This window comes from Leptodactylus fuscus, chromosome 3, assembly GCF_031893055.1.
Source record: "Leptodactylus fuscus isolate aLepFus1 chromosome 3, aLepFus1.hap2, whole genome shotgun sequence".
Lineage (NCBI taxonomy): Eukaryota > Metazoa > Chordata > Amphibia > Anura > Leptodactylidae > Leptodactylus > Leptodactylus fuscus.
In genome coordinates, this window is record NC_134267.1 from 142,505,710 (window position 1) to 142,526,030 (window position 20,321).

Here is a 20,321-nt window from a genome sequence, read left to right on the forward strand (position 1 = left end):
CCGAAATGTGAACATACCCTTACTATGTCTCTATGTAATTACTTGCAAACAAAAGCAAATAGAGCAAAGAAATAAACATCTTTATTAGGATTCTACATATTAAAATAGATAAAACAACCAACATAAATCAACACAGAAATATACTCATATCATCCTATATAAACAAGGAGATAAAGGGGTTATCACATTCACAAATGACACTCCTTATTATGGCATAATGCTATACATAAAACCCACTAATAACCAACACAAGGATATACTCCACAAAAGAGGAAACTTTAAAAAAATAAACATAAAATACTGATCTGGTTTCTTTAGCAAGAGTTTTGCAGTATAAATTATAGGTGTATACTTGGTCGGAAACAAAATAAAGTAAGAATTAATTTCAGTGGATTTGTATTTCAGTTTGTCATTTATGACATTAGATTTTGTTATTCATTACTGTGGTAACATAACATGAAAATAACAGTAAATTGTATCCTCTTTCTTGTGGATGCAGTAAAATTGTATCCTACAGTAAAAGTAATATCTTACAGAATTCAGATCCTAATATATATGTAAATATTAAGGAGGTTTTCTGGCCAAAAATATTAATGATCTATATTTAAAGGGCTCTATCATTGGGAAAAGTCATTTTTAACTAATCAGATACTTGCATAGCCTTTAGAAAGGCTATTCCACACCTACCTTTAGTATGTAAATTGCCTCAGTGGTTTCTGAATAAGTCCGTTTTTATTCATATGCCAGTTAGACTGGTGCACGATGCATTGTGCACCCCCCTTGCTATTGTTTCCTATGCACAGGCTGCTGCTGATGATGACTCAGCTTCCAGTTTGCAGACACATAGGAGATAATAGCAGAGACGAGTGCTGCTGAGAACTTCCTGTGCTGGCTGGAAGCTCATTAGCATATGAATAAAAACAGACTTATTCAGAAACCACTGATGCAATTTCCATACTAAAGGTAAGTGTGGAATAGCATTTCTAAAGCCTATGCAAGGATGTGATTAGTTAAAAATGACTTTTCCCAATGATGGAGCCCCTTTAAGCATAACTAAACTTTTGGACAACTTTTGATTTTCTTTGATACTTTATTAACAAGTTTTGGATAATTTGTGTGAATTCCTGCATTTTTTCAGTCTTTTCCTTGCTTCTGTATAGAGAGCTGTTTCTTACTGAATTTTACTGTGTATGTGGTACGGGCTGTATAGTAGAGAAAGTGAGGGAAGGTGAAGGTCACTTCAAACAGTTAAATCTCGGACATTATAAAACATATAAACTTGCTTTTTGTGTCACATGAAAGAGGATTAGAATATTCATTTGCAGCTTTATAATATGTATGATATAAAAATCCCAATCTCGGCTGTCTTTTCAACCAGTGATATCTCTGGAAATAATTTAGACACCACAGCCTTAGTGTCATTTTAAAGAAGAGAATCTCTTCTTTCATATGACATAGAGCAGATTTATACGTTTTAAATTGTCCGAGATAGAACTGTTTGATGTCACCCTCCCCTACCCTCATTTTCCCTACCCGTACTCCTGTACACAGTAACATTCAGTGAAAGGCAGGGAAGCTCTCAATACTGAAGTAAGAGAAAGAGTGAAAAAATGCAGAATGTGACAAAAAGGATTCAAAACTTGTTAATAAAGTAGATTACAACATTTATTAATGGCACATATACTGCCAGAAAATCAAACATTATCCAAAAGTTTAGTTATGCTTTAAGTATATCAGTCTATATCAGGGGAGTTGTAGTCTGTAGTATGTAACAGTGACAGCAAGACATTGCAATTTTTCCTGCAGCACTTTTCACAGAAAGTCCATAAAGGTCTCCTGTAGATGGGATTTTCTAGAATTCTATCCACCTTGCAGTGACTGTAAAACACCGTGTTTACGCCACGTGGGGCCCTGGCCTAAAATCAATCTGGTGTGCTGTCTTCTTTTCATGTTATTATTTTAAGGTTATGTCTTCAATATCAGATTGATGGGGTCTCACAGTTTCAACACTCATGAATCACCTCTTCTCAACGACTAATATACTGAAAATGGAGCAGGAAGCAGACAACTCCATTTTGTCTGCTGAGAACAGCTGATCAATGAGTGTGCTGGTTGTAAGAGGGTGTTCACATGTAGGAATTTGATGCTGAATTTGTCAAGCAAAAAAATTCTACTTCAGGAATTTGAATCAGATTTTTTTCTGCTTCACAAAAACTAAGGGTAAGTTCACACGGGGTTTTCTTGGTCAGGATTTTGAAGCCGCATTTGCCTCAAAATCCTGACCAAAAAGATGGCTTCCATTGAAATCAATGTGAGCCAGTCAGGTCGCGTATCACATTGAAACCAATAGGGAAAAAAGCAACCCATTCATTTCTATGGGGAGCGCACGTATGTCGGCTCCCATAGAAAGCAATGGGATCTGTTTTAAACACTGCTGATTCGGAGTGTTTACACGTTCAGAATCAGCCAGCGTATACTCCGTGTGAAGGGGCCCTAAAAATAATGGGAGGCAAATTTCAGGCGGAATTTGAGGCAGATTCTGCCTCAAATTGAGTGTCAAATTCATACATGTGAAGACCCCTTAAGACCTCCCACCAGATTCTGCCTCAAAATTAATGCCAAATTGCACCTTATACCTGCCATCAGTTTATTCAGTGGGAGACAAACATCAAAGCAGGAATCATAAATAATAAGAAAGCTGCTTGATCTGAGCTACTCCGATGACTAGGCCCATTCATCGAATTAGCAAGTGAAAGCTACAACGGAGAGGCGGAAAATAGATCAGAATTACAGGATGAATATTTAGTTATGTTTGTGTATGTGTACACACATTATATAGTTACATATACACTCAATGGCCACTTTATTAGGTACACCATGCTAGTAACGGGTTGGACCCCCTTTTGCCTTCAGAACTGCCTCAATTCTTCGTGGCATAGATTCAACAAGGTGCTGGAAGCATTCTTCAGAGATTTTGGTCCATATTGACATGATGGCATCACACAGTTGCCGCAGATTTGTCGGCTGCACATCCATGATGCGAATCTCCCGTTCCACCACATCCCAAAGATGCTCTATTGGATTGAGATCTGGTGACTGTGGAGGCCATTGGAGTACAGTGAACTCATTGTCATGTTCAAGAAACCAGTCTGAGATGATTCCAGCTTTATGACATGGCGCATTATCCTGCTGAAAGTAGCCATCAGATGTTGGGTACATTGTGGTCATAAAGGGATGGACATGGTCAGCAACGATACTCAGGTAGGCTTTGGCGTTGCAACGATGCTCAATTGGTACCAAGGGGCCCAAAGAGTGCCAAGAAAATATTCCCCACACCATGACACCACCACCACCAGCCTGAACCGTTGATACAAGGCAGGATGGATCCATGCTTTCATGTTGTTGACGCCAAATTCTGACCCTACCATCCGAATGTCGCAGCAGAAATCGAGACTCATCAGACCAGGCAACGTTTTTCCAATCTTCAATTGTCCAATTTCGATGAGCTTGTGCAAATTGTAGCCTCAGTTTCCTGTTCTTAGCTGAAAGGAGTGGCACCCGGTGTGGTCTTCTGCTGCTGTAGCCCATCTGCCTCAAAGTTCGACGTACTGTGCGTTCAGAGATGCTCTTCTGGCTACCTTGGTTGTAACGGGTGGCTATTTGAGTCACTGTTGCCTTTCTATCAGCTCGAACCAGTCTGGCCATTCTCCTCTGACCTCTGGCATCAACAACGCATTTCCGCCCACAGAACTGCCGCTCACTGGATGTTTTTTCTTTTTCGGACCATTCTCTGTAAACCCTAGAGATGGTTGTGCGTGAAAATCCCAGTAGATCAGCAGTTTCTGAAATACTCAGACCAGCCCTTCTGGCACCAACAACCATGCCACGTTGAAAAGGCACTCAAATCACCTTTCTTCCCCATACTGATGCTCGGTTTGAACTGCAGGAGATTGTCTTGACCATGTCTACATGCTTAAATGCACTGAGTTGCCGCCATGTGATTGGCTGATTAGAAATTAAGTGTTAATGAGCAGTTAGACAGGTGTACCTAATAAAGTGGCCGGTGAGTGTATATGCATATATCTATGTTCAGTATATATATTGTGAGAAGTACTTCAGTATTAGAGCTTTGTCATATGAATTGTTTATCTTTCCTCAGTCCATTCTTTGTAGTAATTTAACTGTTTTGTTTGCAATGATAATGTAATCATAACCTTCAACACCAACCACAGTCACATAAGGTTCTTCAATTCCCTCTCCTGACCGCCAGTTTCTAGGAAACAATTTGATTGACTTTTTTTCTGTCTCCACATTGTAGCCAGGTCATGACTGTTACGCAGTTAATCACTGAATCTGATTCCACTACACAATGCAGTGCTGCAATCTATTTTATTAGGACAGCAATGGTTATACACTAAATGGTGTACAGTGTATATGGACACTTGACCATCACACTTATATGAGCTTAAACCGTTCACACTATAGGACAAATATATGTGACATGAGCATAGTTGAACCCTTTACATGCCACAGTCAATAAAGGGGTTCTCTCTGTCAACCCCTTTGCTCCCCCGCAGTGCAATCATAGGATGCTGCTTCACCATGGCCTCTGACTCTGCTGAGCATAGAAGCCTATAGCACTGACATCTATAATACCCTGCTATACAGAAGTATATGTAAGACATAATCAATGGAATAGAAATCCTGCAAAGAACAGAGTTGTTATTCTCCTGCTGGTGTGCTCCATCTTCAGTCACAGAACTTTAAGGGCTCGTTCACATCTGCATTGTGCACTCCGTAGTTCAGGTTTCCGTTTCCTGCCTAAAACAGAACAGGAGACGGAAACCTGCAGAAGGCTTTCTCACCCATTCATTTGAATAGGTGAGAAAGCTGTGCGGCGGTGAGCGTTTTAGGCTCTCCGCTGCGAAACCGGGTTTTATAATCCGGACACAGAGTCGGACATGCAGTACTCTGTGTCCGGATTAAAAAATCCGGTTTCGAGGCGGAGAGCCTAAAACGCTCACCGCCGGACCCGGTCTGAGCTTTCCGACTTCTGGGATGCAGAAGACGGAAAGCTCAGAATGGACAGATGAATGCAGGTGTGAACCTAGCGTAAGATAGACCATCAATTTTAGGTTGGTGATGGTCCAATTGTTGAAATCCCACAGATCAACTATGTTTATAAACTTTGAGCTGTGTTGCTCTGTCATACCCATTGGGTATCAGTTATAATAATAATAATAATAATAATAATAATAATAAAAAATGTTATTTATATAGCGCCAACATACTCTGCAGCGCTGTACAATTTGTAGGGTTCAAATACAGACAGATACATAACAAAGAACGTCATTTCACACAATGGGACTGAGGGCCCTGCTCGCAAGAGCTTACAATCAGTTACTGCGGTGTTGCCACCTTGAAATGTATGGGATGCTGCTACAGTAACTCATAACCATAAACAATGCGGGAGACACTGTCACATTAAAAAAAAGCTTGGTCTGGACAGTTAGACCACTGATGATCTAAAATTGATAGCAATCCTAAGGATAGGCCATCAATATAATAAAGGTAGCTAGCCCCTTTGAGGGTGCATTCACTCGGAGGAAAATGGTGCTGAATTTGATGTGGAATTTCTGTGCTGAAAAAAAAGCCTCCCATTGAAGTCAATGGGAGGCGTTTTTTCAGTACTGAATCTCAGGCGGATTCCACACCAAATTCAGCACCATTTTTCTCTGTGTGAATGCACTCTAAGGGCTCAGCTATTTTGAGCATTGTGGACCAAGTGACTTTTTTGTCTTTTCATCATTGTGTTCTAAAAGCTTTTTTGCTTTTTTTCTGTTGACAAAGCTGTAGGAGTGCTTGTTTTTATGTAAGATAAATTGTATTTTTTAATGCCACCATTGTGAAGTACGTATTGAGAAACTTCTGTCATTCCATAGGCGAGGAAAATGGGAAAAATGTACTTTTTCCATTTTTTTTATGATATGTACTATGTAGTAGAAATTACTTCATAACTTTATTCTATGGATTGTTACTATTATAAGGAAATTTATATAGATTTTACTATTTTTGCATGGTAGAAAACTTGAAAAATACCACCAAATGATAACCACATGTATGTAAACTTTCAGGGCTATTGAAAATGTGATGAAAGAAATAAAAGCTGAACTAAATCATTATCTGTAGTTATATTCTGATATTTCACATTTATTATGTACTGTAGTAAATCTAACCGACCTAAGAGAGGGAATTTGAACTAGGATTAAATGCCAGGAATTGTGAAAAATCAGCTGTAGTTCTACTTCTCAATAATAGCATGTACCATTGACTAGTGGATCAGAAATTTCACAAAGTGACCACATTCATACTAATATGAGCATGTGCTTAGGAGCTTACATGTCTCTGAGCTTGATTGTTTGGGCTTATGGTATTTGTCATAGGTGGGGTAGAAACACCTCAACAGTTCCAGAGGGGTTTCATTCAATCAAATGCTAACTCATAGGTGACAAGAAAGGAGAAACTCCGCATAGACTTTTATATGACTTAAATAATTCTAAATTACTTTATTATTGTTAACCTTTAGTAGTATACCTGTAGATTATTTCATGTGTAGCACACTGATTGCTGAAACTTAACCTGCAGGCGTCTTCTGTTTCCTGCTGTGGTCACTTTATTCATATCTACTCTGACTTTCCCACCAGGATTCGGTCAGTTCATGGCTGGTCAGGTAAGTCTGCTGGTGGTGAATGGACATAATAATATGATAACACAGTATAAAGGTATGGTATGTATTATACTCATATCATGTTTTTTGTCTTCAGCTGACACAAAAAGAGACTTTGGTGACACTATTTGATAATTGTACATGGGCTCAACAAGGGGTCTCTGAGGACTTTTTGTTCAGAGGTGCATCTAATGCCTGGAAAAACCCCAGAACCAATGTGTTTGTTAGTCTGGTGGTCTTTATTTTAATGAAGGTAAGTTAAATTTGATATTAATATTTTTTTCTATTGCTTTTTTTTAGTCTTCATTTCTGTTATTATCTGTGCTTTTATCATCACTTTTTATTTTCTTTGTTATGTTTACTTTTGTCTTACCCTAATTTGCAATTATTTTTCGCTCTCAGTTTTGGATGTCTGCTCTGGCCACCACACTTCCAGTTCCATGTGGCGCCTTCATGCCAGTATTTGTAATTGGTGAGTATAGCAATGTTTATCAAGTGGCATCAGAGAGAGCTAGGAGAAAAAAGCAGCCAGACATATATAAAATACCAGTTATGGCCATAATACTAGTCATGATTTGGCATCCCTGAAATTTTTCCAGAAAATGAAGTACTTTTCTCAGATAATTATTGCAATTACACATGTTTTGTTATTCACCTGTTTATTTACTGTGTTTGTCTTTGAATAAAACAGAAAAAATGAGAAAAAAGCCAAAAATTATATAATTTCATGCAAAATTAAAAATGAGCCAGACTACATTACTGGCATCCTTAACGTAATATTTGGTTGCACACCCTTTGGAAAAAATAACCGGAATCAATCACTTCCAATAACCATCAAAAAGCTTCTTGCACCTCTCAACTGGAATTTTGGACCAGTCTTCTTTTGCAAACTGCTCCAGGTCTCCCATATTTGATGGGTGCCTTCTTCCAACAACAATTTTAAGATCTCTCCACAGGTGTTCAATGGGATTTAGATCCAGACTCATTGCTGGTCACTTCAGAACTCTCCAATACTTTGTTTCTATACATTTCTGGGTGCTTTTTGAAGTATATTTGGGGTCATTGTCCTGCTGAAAGACCCAGGACCTAGGACGCAAACCCAGCTTTCTGACACTGGGCCCTACATTAAGACCCAAAATCCTTTGATAATCTTCAGATTTCATAATGCCTTGTACACAGTCAAGACACACAGTGCCAGAGGCAGTAAAACGATCCTAAAACATCTTTGAACCTCCACCATATTTGACTGTTGCTACTGTGTTCTTTTCTTTTGTAGACCTCATTCTGTTTTCATTTACCAGTAGAATGATGTGGTTTACCAGAAATCACTATCTTTGTCTCATCTATCCACAAGACGTTTTCCAGAAGGATTTTAACTTACCCACGTACATCGTGTCAAACTGCAGTCTAGCTTTTTCATGTGTTAGCAGTGGGGTCCTCCTGGGTCTCCTGCCATAGCGTTTCATGTCATTCATATGTTGACGGATAGTTCTCACTGACAGTAATGTACCCTGAGCCTGCAGAAAAGCTTGAATTTCTTTGGAAATTCTGGCTGCTTATTCACCATCCGGGCTTTCCTGCGTTGCAATCTTTCAACAATTTTTCTTTTCTGTCAACATCCAGGGAGATTATCTACAGTGCTATGGGTTGTAAACTTTTTGATTATGATGCACACCATAGACAAAGGAACATCAAGATCTCTGGAGATAGACTTGTAACCACAATTTTGATTCTCAAATCCTCAGAAAGTTCTTTTCTCCTCATTCTGTTCTCCATGCTTAGTGTGGCACACACCGACACTCAGTGCAAAGATTTTGTCAACTTCTCTCCTTTTTATCTGGTTTCAGGTGTGATTTTTATATTGCCCACACCTGTTTCTTGCCACAGGTGAGTTTGAACGAGCATCATATGCTTGAAATAAAGTTATTTACCCCTAATTTTGATAGGTGTTAACAATTTTCTCTGGGCCACTTTTGGATTTTTGTGTGAAATTATGTCCAATTTGCCTTTTTTTTGCCTTTTTAGCTGTAAATAAACATGTTTATAACAAAACATGTAATTGCAATAATTTTCTGGGAGAAATACTTCTCTTTTTTTGGAAAAATTTCAGGGGTGCCAACATTAATGGCTATTATTGTATAATGAATAAACATTGAATAAGTATACTTTGTTGATTGCTGTAAATTACAAAAACAAAGTGTTTTTTTTTAAGTGTCCTTTATGCATAATCTTATATATATTGGACTTCTTTGAGAGAATCACTTTTCACTCAGGCTGTCTCACATAGTGGCCCTTGCACATAGTAAAATGTTCCATAATAGCCCATCCACACATTATAATGTCCACATTGGCCCCTTCACACAGTATTATGTCACATAATGGCCCTATGGTGTTTGTCATAGATATTTCAAAAATTTCAGTTTCGGCACAATCTGGAATTTATGGGGTACACTACCCACAAACTATTATTATGCTCTGAGGACTGAATATGTCCGAATTGAGATTGCTATTATTATACTTGGAAAATAATGATTGGAGGTCCAGGGGAGATGACAAACATAAAAAACAGTGTTACTCACAATGTTTCATTATGCGTCGTGATGCTGGCTTGATCCACTTAATGTCTGTGTTGTCACTAGAGAGGTACGCTCACCTGGGCTTCCGATCCTTATACTCAGGGGTCTAAAGAGACGCTCGAGTATAATAATAGCAGTTTCAGTTCATACATATTCTGTCCAAAAAGAATCACCAGGTGAACCAACAAATAACCTTCCCATAGCCTTACTCTACAATCCCTGCACCTGCCCATGGCCGCCACCTCTTCTCCTTCTTCTCCACTGGGGCCCCGTGTGTTCCATATCAGTGACATGATATGGGATACACAAGGCCCCTGGAGAACACAAAGGGAAGTGGAGGAAGCCATGATCAGGAATGGAAATTAGTAAGTAAATAGGGAATAGGGCCCGTTTCCTGCTGGGGATGCCACAGCAGGTAAGAACCTAATAATAATAATAATAAAAAGCCTCCGAATTTCCTGGGCCCCGTAGCAGTCGCTATGGCTGCTACAGCAGTAGTTACGCCACTGTGTGTTGTAGTATTTAATAACCAACCAAAGCCATTTCAACATGGAGCAATTACCTGACACAACAGTCATCCGTAGCACTTTCCCATATTAGATAAAATGTATGTTTAAGACCGGTGTCCCTTTGCAAAATCTTTTTTTTGCTTCCCTTTTGTTTATGTAAGAAATCAGATATAAACAGCAGTGTTCTCTGCTAAGATCTCCTACACAAATGACCTCTGCACCCAAGTTGGCACCTCTGCAGTACCCATTGTTTTCTATAATAACATCTGTCACAATAGTGCCTGTTTTAAGAAAACTCTTTAACCCAGAATTCTTATTGCCATAGAAACTTAAACATACTGCTCAAATATTTCTCAGATAAGTCACAGATTAGTGTGTATAAATGAATAATAAGCCATTAGTAAAAAATGATGGACTTCCTTCAGGCCTTACACAGAGTAGTATTGGATTCACAATACTTACTGTATTGGATACATATACTGGTGAGCAAACCTAATGTGCAGGATACACTGATTGGCTACAACAATAACCTACCTAATATTTTAAGTAGGTGATATATGGCACTATGATGACGTATGAGATAGATCCTTTAGGTCCTGTAAGGTGTGTAATGGGGTCTCCATGTATCATACGTTTTGTTTTTTTTCCAGCATATAGCTCAGATGCTTGATTGGATTAAGATCTGTGGAATTTGAAGGCAAAGTTAGCAGCTTTAACCCTCTAAGGACGCAGGGTAGTTTGGATGCTAATGCTCGGTGACTTTTTTCATATTTTTTACATCTCCATCTTCCAAAATTCATAATTTTCTTATTTTCTGCCAAGAAACCCATGTGAGGGCTTATTTTTTGCGTGAAGAGTTATACTTCCATCTGGCACCAGATTGGGTACATATAATGTTCTGATTCTTTCACTTTTTAATTTTTTTCTTTTTTTTGGGGGGGGGGGGGTTTCCATGTGAAAAAACCTTCGATCATTATTTTTTGCACTCTGTATTTACGGCGTTCACTCTGCATTAAAAATGACATGGTCACTTTGTCCGGTGGGTCATTACATTTTTGGCAATAACATATTTATATTGCTTTATTATGTTTTATCACTTTTACTCAATAGAACATCATTTTTTGAAAATAAACAATTTGTCTGGGGTCACTGCATTCTGGAGAATATAACTTTATAGCCGTTTTGTTGATGGAGCTATATCAAGGCTCTTTGTTTGTAGGGCAAGTTGTAGTTTTTCATTGGTACCAATTATTGGTATGTATGAGTTTTTGATCACTTTCAATTGCCCTATTTTGGGGAAGCGAGGTAACCAAAATACATTAATTTGTACATTGAGATATATATATATATATATATATATATATATATATATATATATACATTTTTTTTTTTTTCAGCTGCGAAACACTACGTGGGGCCTTAGGCCAAGACATATATACAAAAGTGTGTGCTGGCAGACATACAATACCATTTGCAAAATAATCTGTTAATATTAGTAACCTCTAGTAAGTCCCTTTGAAGAAAAGCACATAACTAATGGTGGTGGTTGTTGAAAATATAATATTTAAATATGGAATTCATTATTACAATATCCATAAGGCTGAGGACCTCTTGGTGGCAGCTGAGATCACAGCCACATACTATGGAGTGTATTGAGAGCACAGATGCAGTATTACCTATATAGTATGTTTTTTTCAGCACCTTCAGTCTATGTTGCAGTTCAGAGGAACTGGATCATCTTTGTACTAGAAAGTGATTTATACTCAATAAAACCTTAAAGTGAAACTAACTAAATCAACTCTACCTTAGGTGCTGCATTTGGCAGGCTAGTTGGTGAGAGTATGGCAGCTTGGTTCCCAGATGGCATTCACAGTGATGGCAGCACATATCGGATAGTACCTGGTGGCTATGCAGTTGTAGGTAAGAAATTGTTTTGTGCGTCATTGGATTCTTTTTCCTCTAAATTCAGCTCTTATACTCTTGCATTCTTCCCCCTCAGGTGCTGCAGCGCTCTCGGGAGCTGTCACACATACTGTGTCTACAGCAGTGATTGTTTTTGAACTGACTGGACAGATTTCTCATATATTACCAGTGATGATTGCTGTCATTCTGGCAAATGCAGTGGCTCAGAGTCTGCAGCCATCCCTCTATGACAGTATTATTCGTATTAAAAAACTGCCTTATCTTCCAGAGTTGGGCTTTGGGCACCAAGAGTGAGTACTGAATGTGTTATATTAAATTATATTGTCTTATTTGCATTAGATTGGGAACAGTTTTCCACATGAGAACAAATTCAGAGAAGCATCTCCATAGCTAGTTTACCAGGAAAACGTTTCAGATGGCTATAAATACTAGTACACAATTAACTTTGTTATATTGAAGACAGCAAAGCAATTGCCATAGATCAATCTCCAGAATTCCCCAGCGAATGACTAATATCCCTGGGAGGGGGAAGTTGCAGCTAGCTATCCATTTTCTCTCCAGCAGCAGAAACATAGTATTACACACAGGCTAGTCAAACAAATTCATGTTTGTGTAATACATGGACACCCTGAACTCACCTGATCTAGAGTCTCTGTCCAGAGCGAGCACACCATCTATGCGATATGCATTTGCTCTCATAAGTCATATGGCAAGGAGTTGAAGATGTTTAGGCGCACCTAAACTTTAACAAATTTTGTAATATATTTTATTAACTTATTTTGTCTCCTTTTGCTGAAATCCACTTTCTGTCCCTTATTTATTATTTTACTTCTTTCTCTATTTCTATTGCCATCAGAAAGACTCTGCTTCTCATTGGGAGTATATTGCTTGTGGGCTGGGAAGGTCATTAAAGACAGTTAAATATAAAAACAGTGGTTCTGGAGTCATATACAAGATGAGATTCTCAATTCTCATATGCCACCAATATAGCTACCATATCTGTCTTTTCAACTGGTGATATCCTTGGAAATAATACAGGTAGAACAACAATTTTGTGGCATATAAAAGCTAAGCATAACACCAGACCTACTGTTCTATGTTTTATAATGCCAGAGATAACTGTTTGAAGTGACCTCCCCCCAGCCTAATACACTCACCGACCACTTTATTAGGTAGACCATGCTAGTAACGGGTTGGACCCCCTTTTGCCTTCAGAACTGCCTCAATTCTTCGTGGCATAGATTCAACAAGGTGCTGGAAGCATTCCTCAGAGATTTTGGTTCATATTGACATGATGGCATCACACAGTTGCCGCAGATTTGTCGGCTGCACATCCATGATGCGAATCTCCCGTTCCACCACATCCCAAAGATGCTCTATTGGATTGAGATCTGGTGACTGTGGAGGCCATTGGAGTACAGTGAACTCATTGTCATGTTCAAGAAACCAGTCTGAGATGATTCCAGCTTTATGACATGGCGCATTATCCTGCTGAAAGTAGCCATCAGATGTTGGGTACATTGTGGTCATAAAGGGATGGACATGGTCAGCAACGATACTCAGGTAGGCTTTGGCGTTGCAACGATGCTCAATTGGTACCAAGGGGCCCAAAGAGTGCCAAGAAAATATTCCCCACACCATGACACCACCACCACCAGCCTGAACCGTTGATACAAGGCAGGATGGATCCATGCTTTCATGTTGTTGACGCCAAATTCTGACCCTACCATCCGAATGTCGCAGCAGAAATCGAGACTCATCAGACCAGGCAACATTTTTCCAATCTTCAATTGTCCAATTTCGATGAGCTTGTGCAAATTGTAGCCTCAGTTTCCTGTTCTTAGCTGAAAGGAGTGGCACCCGGTGTGGTCTTCTGCTGCTGTAGCCCATCTGCCTCAAAGTTCGACGTACTGTGCGTTCAGAGATGCTCTTCTGGCTACCTTGGTTGTAACGGGTGGCTATTTGAGTCACTGTTGCCTTTCTATCAGCTCGAACCAGTCTGGCCATTCTCCTCTGACCTCTGGCATCAACAACGCATTTCCGCCCACAGAACTGCCGCTCACTGGATGTTTTTTCTTTTTCGGACCATTCTCTGTAAACCCTAGAGATGGTTGTGCGTGAAAATCCCAGTAGATCAGCAGTTTCTGAAATACTCAGACCAGCCCTTCTGGCACCAACAACCATGCCACGTTCAAAGGCACTCAAATCACCTTTCTTCCCCATACTGATGCTCGGTTTGAACTGCAGGAGATTGTCTTGACCATGTCTACATGCCTAAATGCACTGAGTTGCCGCCATGTGATTGGCTGATTAGAAATTAAGTGTTAACGAGCAGTTGGACAGGTGTACCTAATAAAGTGGCCGGTGAGTGTATATACAGGAGCCAATTCATCCCTACCCCCAATGTGAAGCAATGTATAGATATTTACTGGCAAAAAAGAAACAAGGGAAATAATAAATTAGGGACACAGAGTGGATTTCAACATCTGATTTCATGGAAAGGAACCAACATCCATTCATAAAATATATGACAAAATTTATTAAAGTTCCAAATCCTTACAGAAAATCAAAAGTTGTTGAAGGTACATTTTGAAGAGGATCTTTCATGTCCTCAGAGATGGGCAGTATTATATACCGCTAGAATGGTGTCAACTTTGCCATTATATGCTGGGGTGCTGGAAATATTGGCAATGATATCCCTCCACAGTCAGAAGCGCAGGCCTTACAGTCTAGCGCTGGGCTGTGAGGAATGACAGTACTCCTTCTCTTCCTTCTACTGTTGGGATCACATTACTGCGATAACGCTAGGCTGTTAGACCCGCCCATCTGACTAACGGCACTGATATCTCGGGCACCCGAGGCATACTGGCATACATATAGACACAAACTTTTATATTCGCCATAAAATAACTATTCTCATACATTTTTTTCATTGAACCGTGTTTTGTGCTGTTCCTTTATTACTATAACTGTATGAATAAATTGATAACAGGGTGTTACCATTCATCTTTTTCAGAGTGGTGTATCCCTACACTGTCAGCACTGGTTGTGGCAGTGTTCTTGTACACAGCCCCAGTTAGTAACACCCAGGAATCACAAAGGAATGGCACCACACAGCATTTTAAGAAACCATGCCCCAGAATTGTGATTTTATGGGAAATATAAGTATTTAGAAAATAAGATATATGAGAGCTGAAGGGTACTCTTTAATTTTCAATAAATGATGACTGCGCATATCTCCATAGATCAATGCATGTGTTTCACTGCTGTGCAGTGCACAACTGCTACAAGCACACTGGCAAAAGTCTTTGCTTATGGATTGTTAAAGAGGCACTCCATTTTTTTTTAAAGTAATGGTATATTGCTTGGATTTGCCATTATTATTATAATAGGACCCCCACTAGTCCAAAGACTGAAGGTTGCATAGTGCCGATGCACTACTATGGCCCATTCACTGGTTTCCTTACATAGCAGTGCTCTTGGAAACTGCATCCAGCCCCATTTATTTGAACACTGCACTCCGAAAAGACTGAAGGATTTGCGGTACTGAGTCAGTGCTATTCTCAGCAAGCAAATTTAAGGTGGAAAGCTAAATCTTTCCCATACGGATTCCACAACGGCATAAAACTACCCTAAGGTTAAGGCCCCACGTTGCGGAAACGCAACTTTTTTTGTTGCAGATTTTGCTGCGTTTTTTTGAGCCAAAGCCAGGCCAGGAGTGGATTGAGCAGAAGGTAGAAGTATAAGAACTTCCTATATATTGCTCATTCCGTTTGTAGCCATTCTTGACTTTGGCTCAAAAAAACGCAGCAAAGTCTGCAACCAAAAAAAGCTGTGTTTCCGCAATGTGGGGCCTTAGCCTTAGGCTAAGATTTTGCAGTCTTTTTTTTTTAACTAAAGTCAGAAGTGGAATTAACAGAAGAGAAACATCTAAAGGCTTCCTTTATGTTTCCCATTTCTTTTTGTAGCCACTCCTGACTTTTGACTCAAAAAATCTGCAACAAAAAACGCTGCATTTCTGCAACATGAGCCCTTAGCTTTCAGGTGTTCTCACATGTACTGAATAGCATCCCCTTTCTGCCATATGGACAATTATTGGCCGGCAGAACCACAATCAGGCCGGGACCCCATGTGGCATGAACAGTCACAGTCATGCGGGGTCCCGTGACTGTGAAAAATATGCAAAAAAATTTGCGCAATTATACCTATGGAAATGACGGTGGTTTACCTATAGGTATAATGGAAGCATAAAGTGCTGCAGTAAAAACAATGAGTTGTCGCTCCGGTTTTTCCCACAGCGCGTTTTTGCTGCTGTGGATCATTTTTAATTTAGACCATCCATTTGACGTCTATCTCTCAAGGGTCTTACCCTGAGACATTTTCTGATTAGGAAGATATAGGGTCTTTGTTAAAGATAGTCAATCATTATTAGATATTAGAAACCCCTTTAAAAATAAATGCCAGATCAAATATTGTAGGGTTTCAGGGACTTATAACGTACTAGCATAGTACACATAAGTAAAAACTATGTCAATGATTGCAAAGAACTGCATGTAATTGTCAGGCTACTGGTCGAAAAACATAGGTGTAGAAAAATAGTCTATCTGTATTACTCTTTCTGTTATGATAGAATGCACTATGCTCTCTCCTGCCATATATTGTTATACATTTTATTTAGTTCCTGTTGAGATTGCAGTTACATCCTTAAGTTATAAAATCTATAAGTTGGCTGCAATACTCATTTATCAGGGTATGCAACAAAAATGCTATTAGAAACCCTTCTTTGCAGCCTGGCATTCTATGCATTTTGCATAGTTTGACCACTGGGAGGCGATGTTCAGCACATTTATTTCCTAGAAAATATGGTTTGTCTAAGAATACTTCCCACTGCTAGCCTGCTATTACTATGCCATTTCATCTAATTTGCTGTTTTAAAGTGATATGCACATCAGTAAGGCTCTCTCATTTTTTCTTTCCATTCAGCGTTTACAATACCTTTTGAGAATGTACAGTAGCCTAATACAGAGATATTCTTATTTCTGAAAACTGCAGCATGCTCTTAGAAAAGCAGAATGCTGTGAAACACTTGAGATGAAAAATTGACAAGCGGAGTTTTTGAATAGAAAATCAGATTTTTATTCTCACTGACATATAACTTATAGATGCAGGTTTTTTCGCTATGAAAAACACACCCATATACTTTCAGCAGAAACCTAATAAACTATCTTGACAGGAAAAAGAAACTAGCTTTTAGGATATTCTGCTATATTGAAATTGCAGTCCATTTTATAGGCAGCATGTTATAGAGCAGGAGGTGCTGAGCAGACTTATGTATACAGAGTGTGCCATAAAAACAGAACCTTCTTTCCTTTCTGTGATTTGCACAGGATAATAGAAGTAACATTCTTAACCCTTACAGGAGATGCAGGATGTGGTTTCCACCAGTGGCTATTCAAAGTTGCCTTCTTATCATATTTAGGAACACATTTTGCAAAACTACACATATGATATTCCAAGAATTCTGTTTGGGTAATGTTGAGCTTTGTTTCATAAGCCTAAGGTAGCCCCACAGATAGACGTTGAACACTGTTAGGCCTTATGTCCCTTTGCTCACCGAATGCTCTTTTGTCTATGCTTCATAATCTCAGTAAGTGGGCACATGCAATGTATGGTAAATAACCCAATCTTGCTGAAAGAATACAGTCACAATAGTGATTAGTTGTGCATAGAATTGCTCGATGGTGTATATATACAGAGCTTTTCATCAAATAACTTTTGACCTTCAATCTGTATATCCCTAGTTGTGTACCAACCCTGATTTTTGGATTTTGGTTGACTGTTAGGGCAGAATTTTTTCACCACCTCCCTGGCCTCCTTGCAAAAAAAAAACAAAAAAAAAACTCTCATCCTGGACAACCCCATTAACTTTTCTAGTGGAATGAAAGCTAAGGGATGGTTTTGTAGGATAAGATTCTGTACAATTATCTCATTTAGATCTCTGCTCATTCTTGGGTTAGGAGTCCAATAGGTGGTCCTAAGCAATGACTTCCAGCTATCTCTATATATATTCTCATACAGGGAAGGCCATCAGTGAGAGCGCTTGCTGGACACCTATGCTGATTCCTTTCTCATAAAACTATATATCATTCTTCTCAGCTCCCACTACTCTATAACATAATACATGCAGATTGAACTGCAATCTCAGCGTGACAGATTTTTGTTCAGGGAGCAAACATTTAAAGAATTTATCAGGTTTTAACCCCTTCCCATTTGCCACCGTAATATTACTTCGCACTGAGTATATAATTAATGTTCAGCACCATGGTAGTATGATGCTTTCATGTCGTGGGGACAGTAGCTGTGTCTGTGGCATGACTTCCAGGTCTCAGCTGTATTACAATAACCAATATAAATATGGTATCACCGTAATTGTAATGACCCACTGGACAAAGTTGCTTCCGGGCACAGATGAGTGGCGTACAGTGGTGATGCAGAGAGCCATCCACCCCCTGCATCCCCATTTGGCAACTCCGCTTTCTCTGCTCCCAGTGTAGTGCTGCGCCTGTTTCTCTCTGATACTTCTGGGAGCAGAAACAGCAGATAAGAGGGGAATGGGGAAAGGTGAGTATTAGGTGTTTTTCTTTTTCTTTGTTTGATTGATATTGGGATGAGGCAACCTGGAAAAAGGACAAGATACTTGGGGGGAAGGGGGCATCCTTGAAAGGGAACATTATACTGTGGGGGGAACCTGGAAGGGGGACATTATATTGTGGGGCAGGCAACCTGAAAAGGGGACATGATGCTGTCGGGGCAACCTAGAAAGGGGACATGATATGGGGGAGCAACTTGGAAAGGGGACATGATACCAGGGGAGCAATCTTAAAAGGGGATATTATACTGTGGGGGCAACCTGAAGGGGGACTTTATAATTTAATGTCTCAGGGTGCCATCAGGGTGGGACAGGTTAATGTATGAGGGTCCACTGGGGGTACCTATTAATGTCTGATGCCTCTGCAGGGGTGATAGACCACTTAGGGGCATTATATTTTATGGGTCCACTAAGGAGGTATTATACTGTATATGAGAGTCACTAAGGGGCGTTATACCATGTGGGACCATGGGGGCATTATATTTTGTGTGGGTCAGGTATTTCTAAGGGGCAGTGATGGGGCTGCCCTTTTATGAAACCTTTTCACTGGGGCCACCAATGTGGGCCCAGTATATACTGTGTATTTGCACACTTAATCCATCCAGTACCAACATCTGTAAAGTCACACTGCCCAATTCCCAAAGTCTTCAGGAGGACGCATAAAATCATCCCTTTTTTATCTGAAAATGTGTAGTATTGTAATATTACCATTATCACCTGGTTGAGGCAGTCTGCCAGATACATTATTCTTTTATATTTCTGTTCCAGGAGGTATAATGTACGGGTTGAGGACATTATGCTAAGAAATATTCCCTTTTTATCATTAAACACCAAGTACCGAGAGCTTCAGGAGCTGCTTACAGACTGTCGGTTGAAGAACCTGGCTTTGGTGGAATCGGCAGGTAAAACAATTAGAGGATTACAAAATAGTATGTGCAAGAGTGAACATGACCCTAGAGAAGTCATATCAGAATGGTTTTAAATCTATGCAGCATGTACTTCTCTTTCATAAGATACTGCGAAAGTTCTCTGCTCAATGTAGTGCCCGGGCTAGGCTACTTCAGGTTAGCTTCCATTTAAAGGGGTATTCCCATCTCAAGGATCCTATCTATACGGATAGCTTATGTAAATTGAAGACTTTTCCTAAATATATTGCTTTAGAAATGCTACTTTGTTTCCTACATTTCCATAACCACAGCAATCATATAAACGCTGAGTCAGATGCCACAACTCCTTTTCACTACATGGCATTTATTGACTTCTGTGTAATGTGGAAGACAGGCCAAGTGAGATAGGACAAGTGACGTCACTCGCTGCTCTACAGGCAGGGCAATCAGTTCAGCTAATTGCAATTTGCTGGTAAAGCCGAGTCTGTTATCTCAGATGTAAACACACATATAAGGGTGCATTCACACTGAGTAAACGCTAGCTTATTTTGTAGAGTAAAATTACACTTGTAAATTTTGCTATCCCATTGACTTCAATGACATTTTACAGGCGTATTTTTTACAGGCATATTTTTTACAGGCGTATTTTTTACAGGCGTATTTTTACACTTGTAAAAAAATATCATTGAAGTCAATGGGATAGCAAAATTTACAAGTGTAATTTTACTCTACAAAATAAGCTAGCGTTTACTCAGTGTGAATGCACCCTAACATTGAGTTCGTTCTCTACAAGCATGTGCATATTATGCTGCTCCTGCTAGATTGAAGGAGTAGGAGATTTACTGCAAATACCTAGTACCTGCACCACCCACTCTGTAAAAACAGTGGGTGGTCGCTAAGGAATTTATGAAATAATAAAGTAAAAAAATATTGACAAAATGGAAAAAATAAGAGGACTGAAGCCAGAGGTGTAATTTAAAGCTAGACTATAATGGGGTCCGTGTGCATGCCGCCAGATCTCCGCAGGGATCATGCGGACAGGAAAGTAGT

The 20,321-nt window shown here is 39.5% G+C and overlaps 1 protein-coding gene across 2 annotated transcripts in view; it reads left to right on the forward strand.

The window, feature by feature from the left end:
• Nucleotides 1-20,321, forward strand: part of CLCN2 (chloride voltage-gated channel 2) — a 109,615-nt gene that overhangs the window by 77,623 nt on the left and 11,671 nt on the right. For both annotated transcript variants that reach the window (XM_075268444.1, XM_075268445.1), the window contains exons 11-16: nucleotides 6,646-6,730; nucleotides 6,825-6,980; nucleotides 7,130-7,199; nucleotides 11,622-11,732; nucleotides 11,812-12,025; nucleotides 19,153-19,286. In XM_075268444.1, coding sequence (XP_075124545.1) covers nucleotides 6,646-6,730; nucleotides 6,825-6,980; nucleotides 7,130-7,199; nucleotides 11,622-11,732; nucleotides 11,812-12,025; nucleotides 19,153-19,286 — 770 coding nt within the window. The remainder of the gene's footprint in view (nucleotides 1-6,645; nucleotides 6,731-6,824; nucleotides 6,981-7,129; nucleotides 7,200-11,621; nucleotides 11,733-11,811; nucleotides 12,026-19,152; nucleotides 19,287-20,321) is intronic.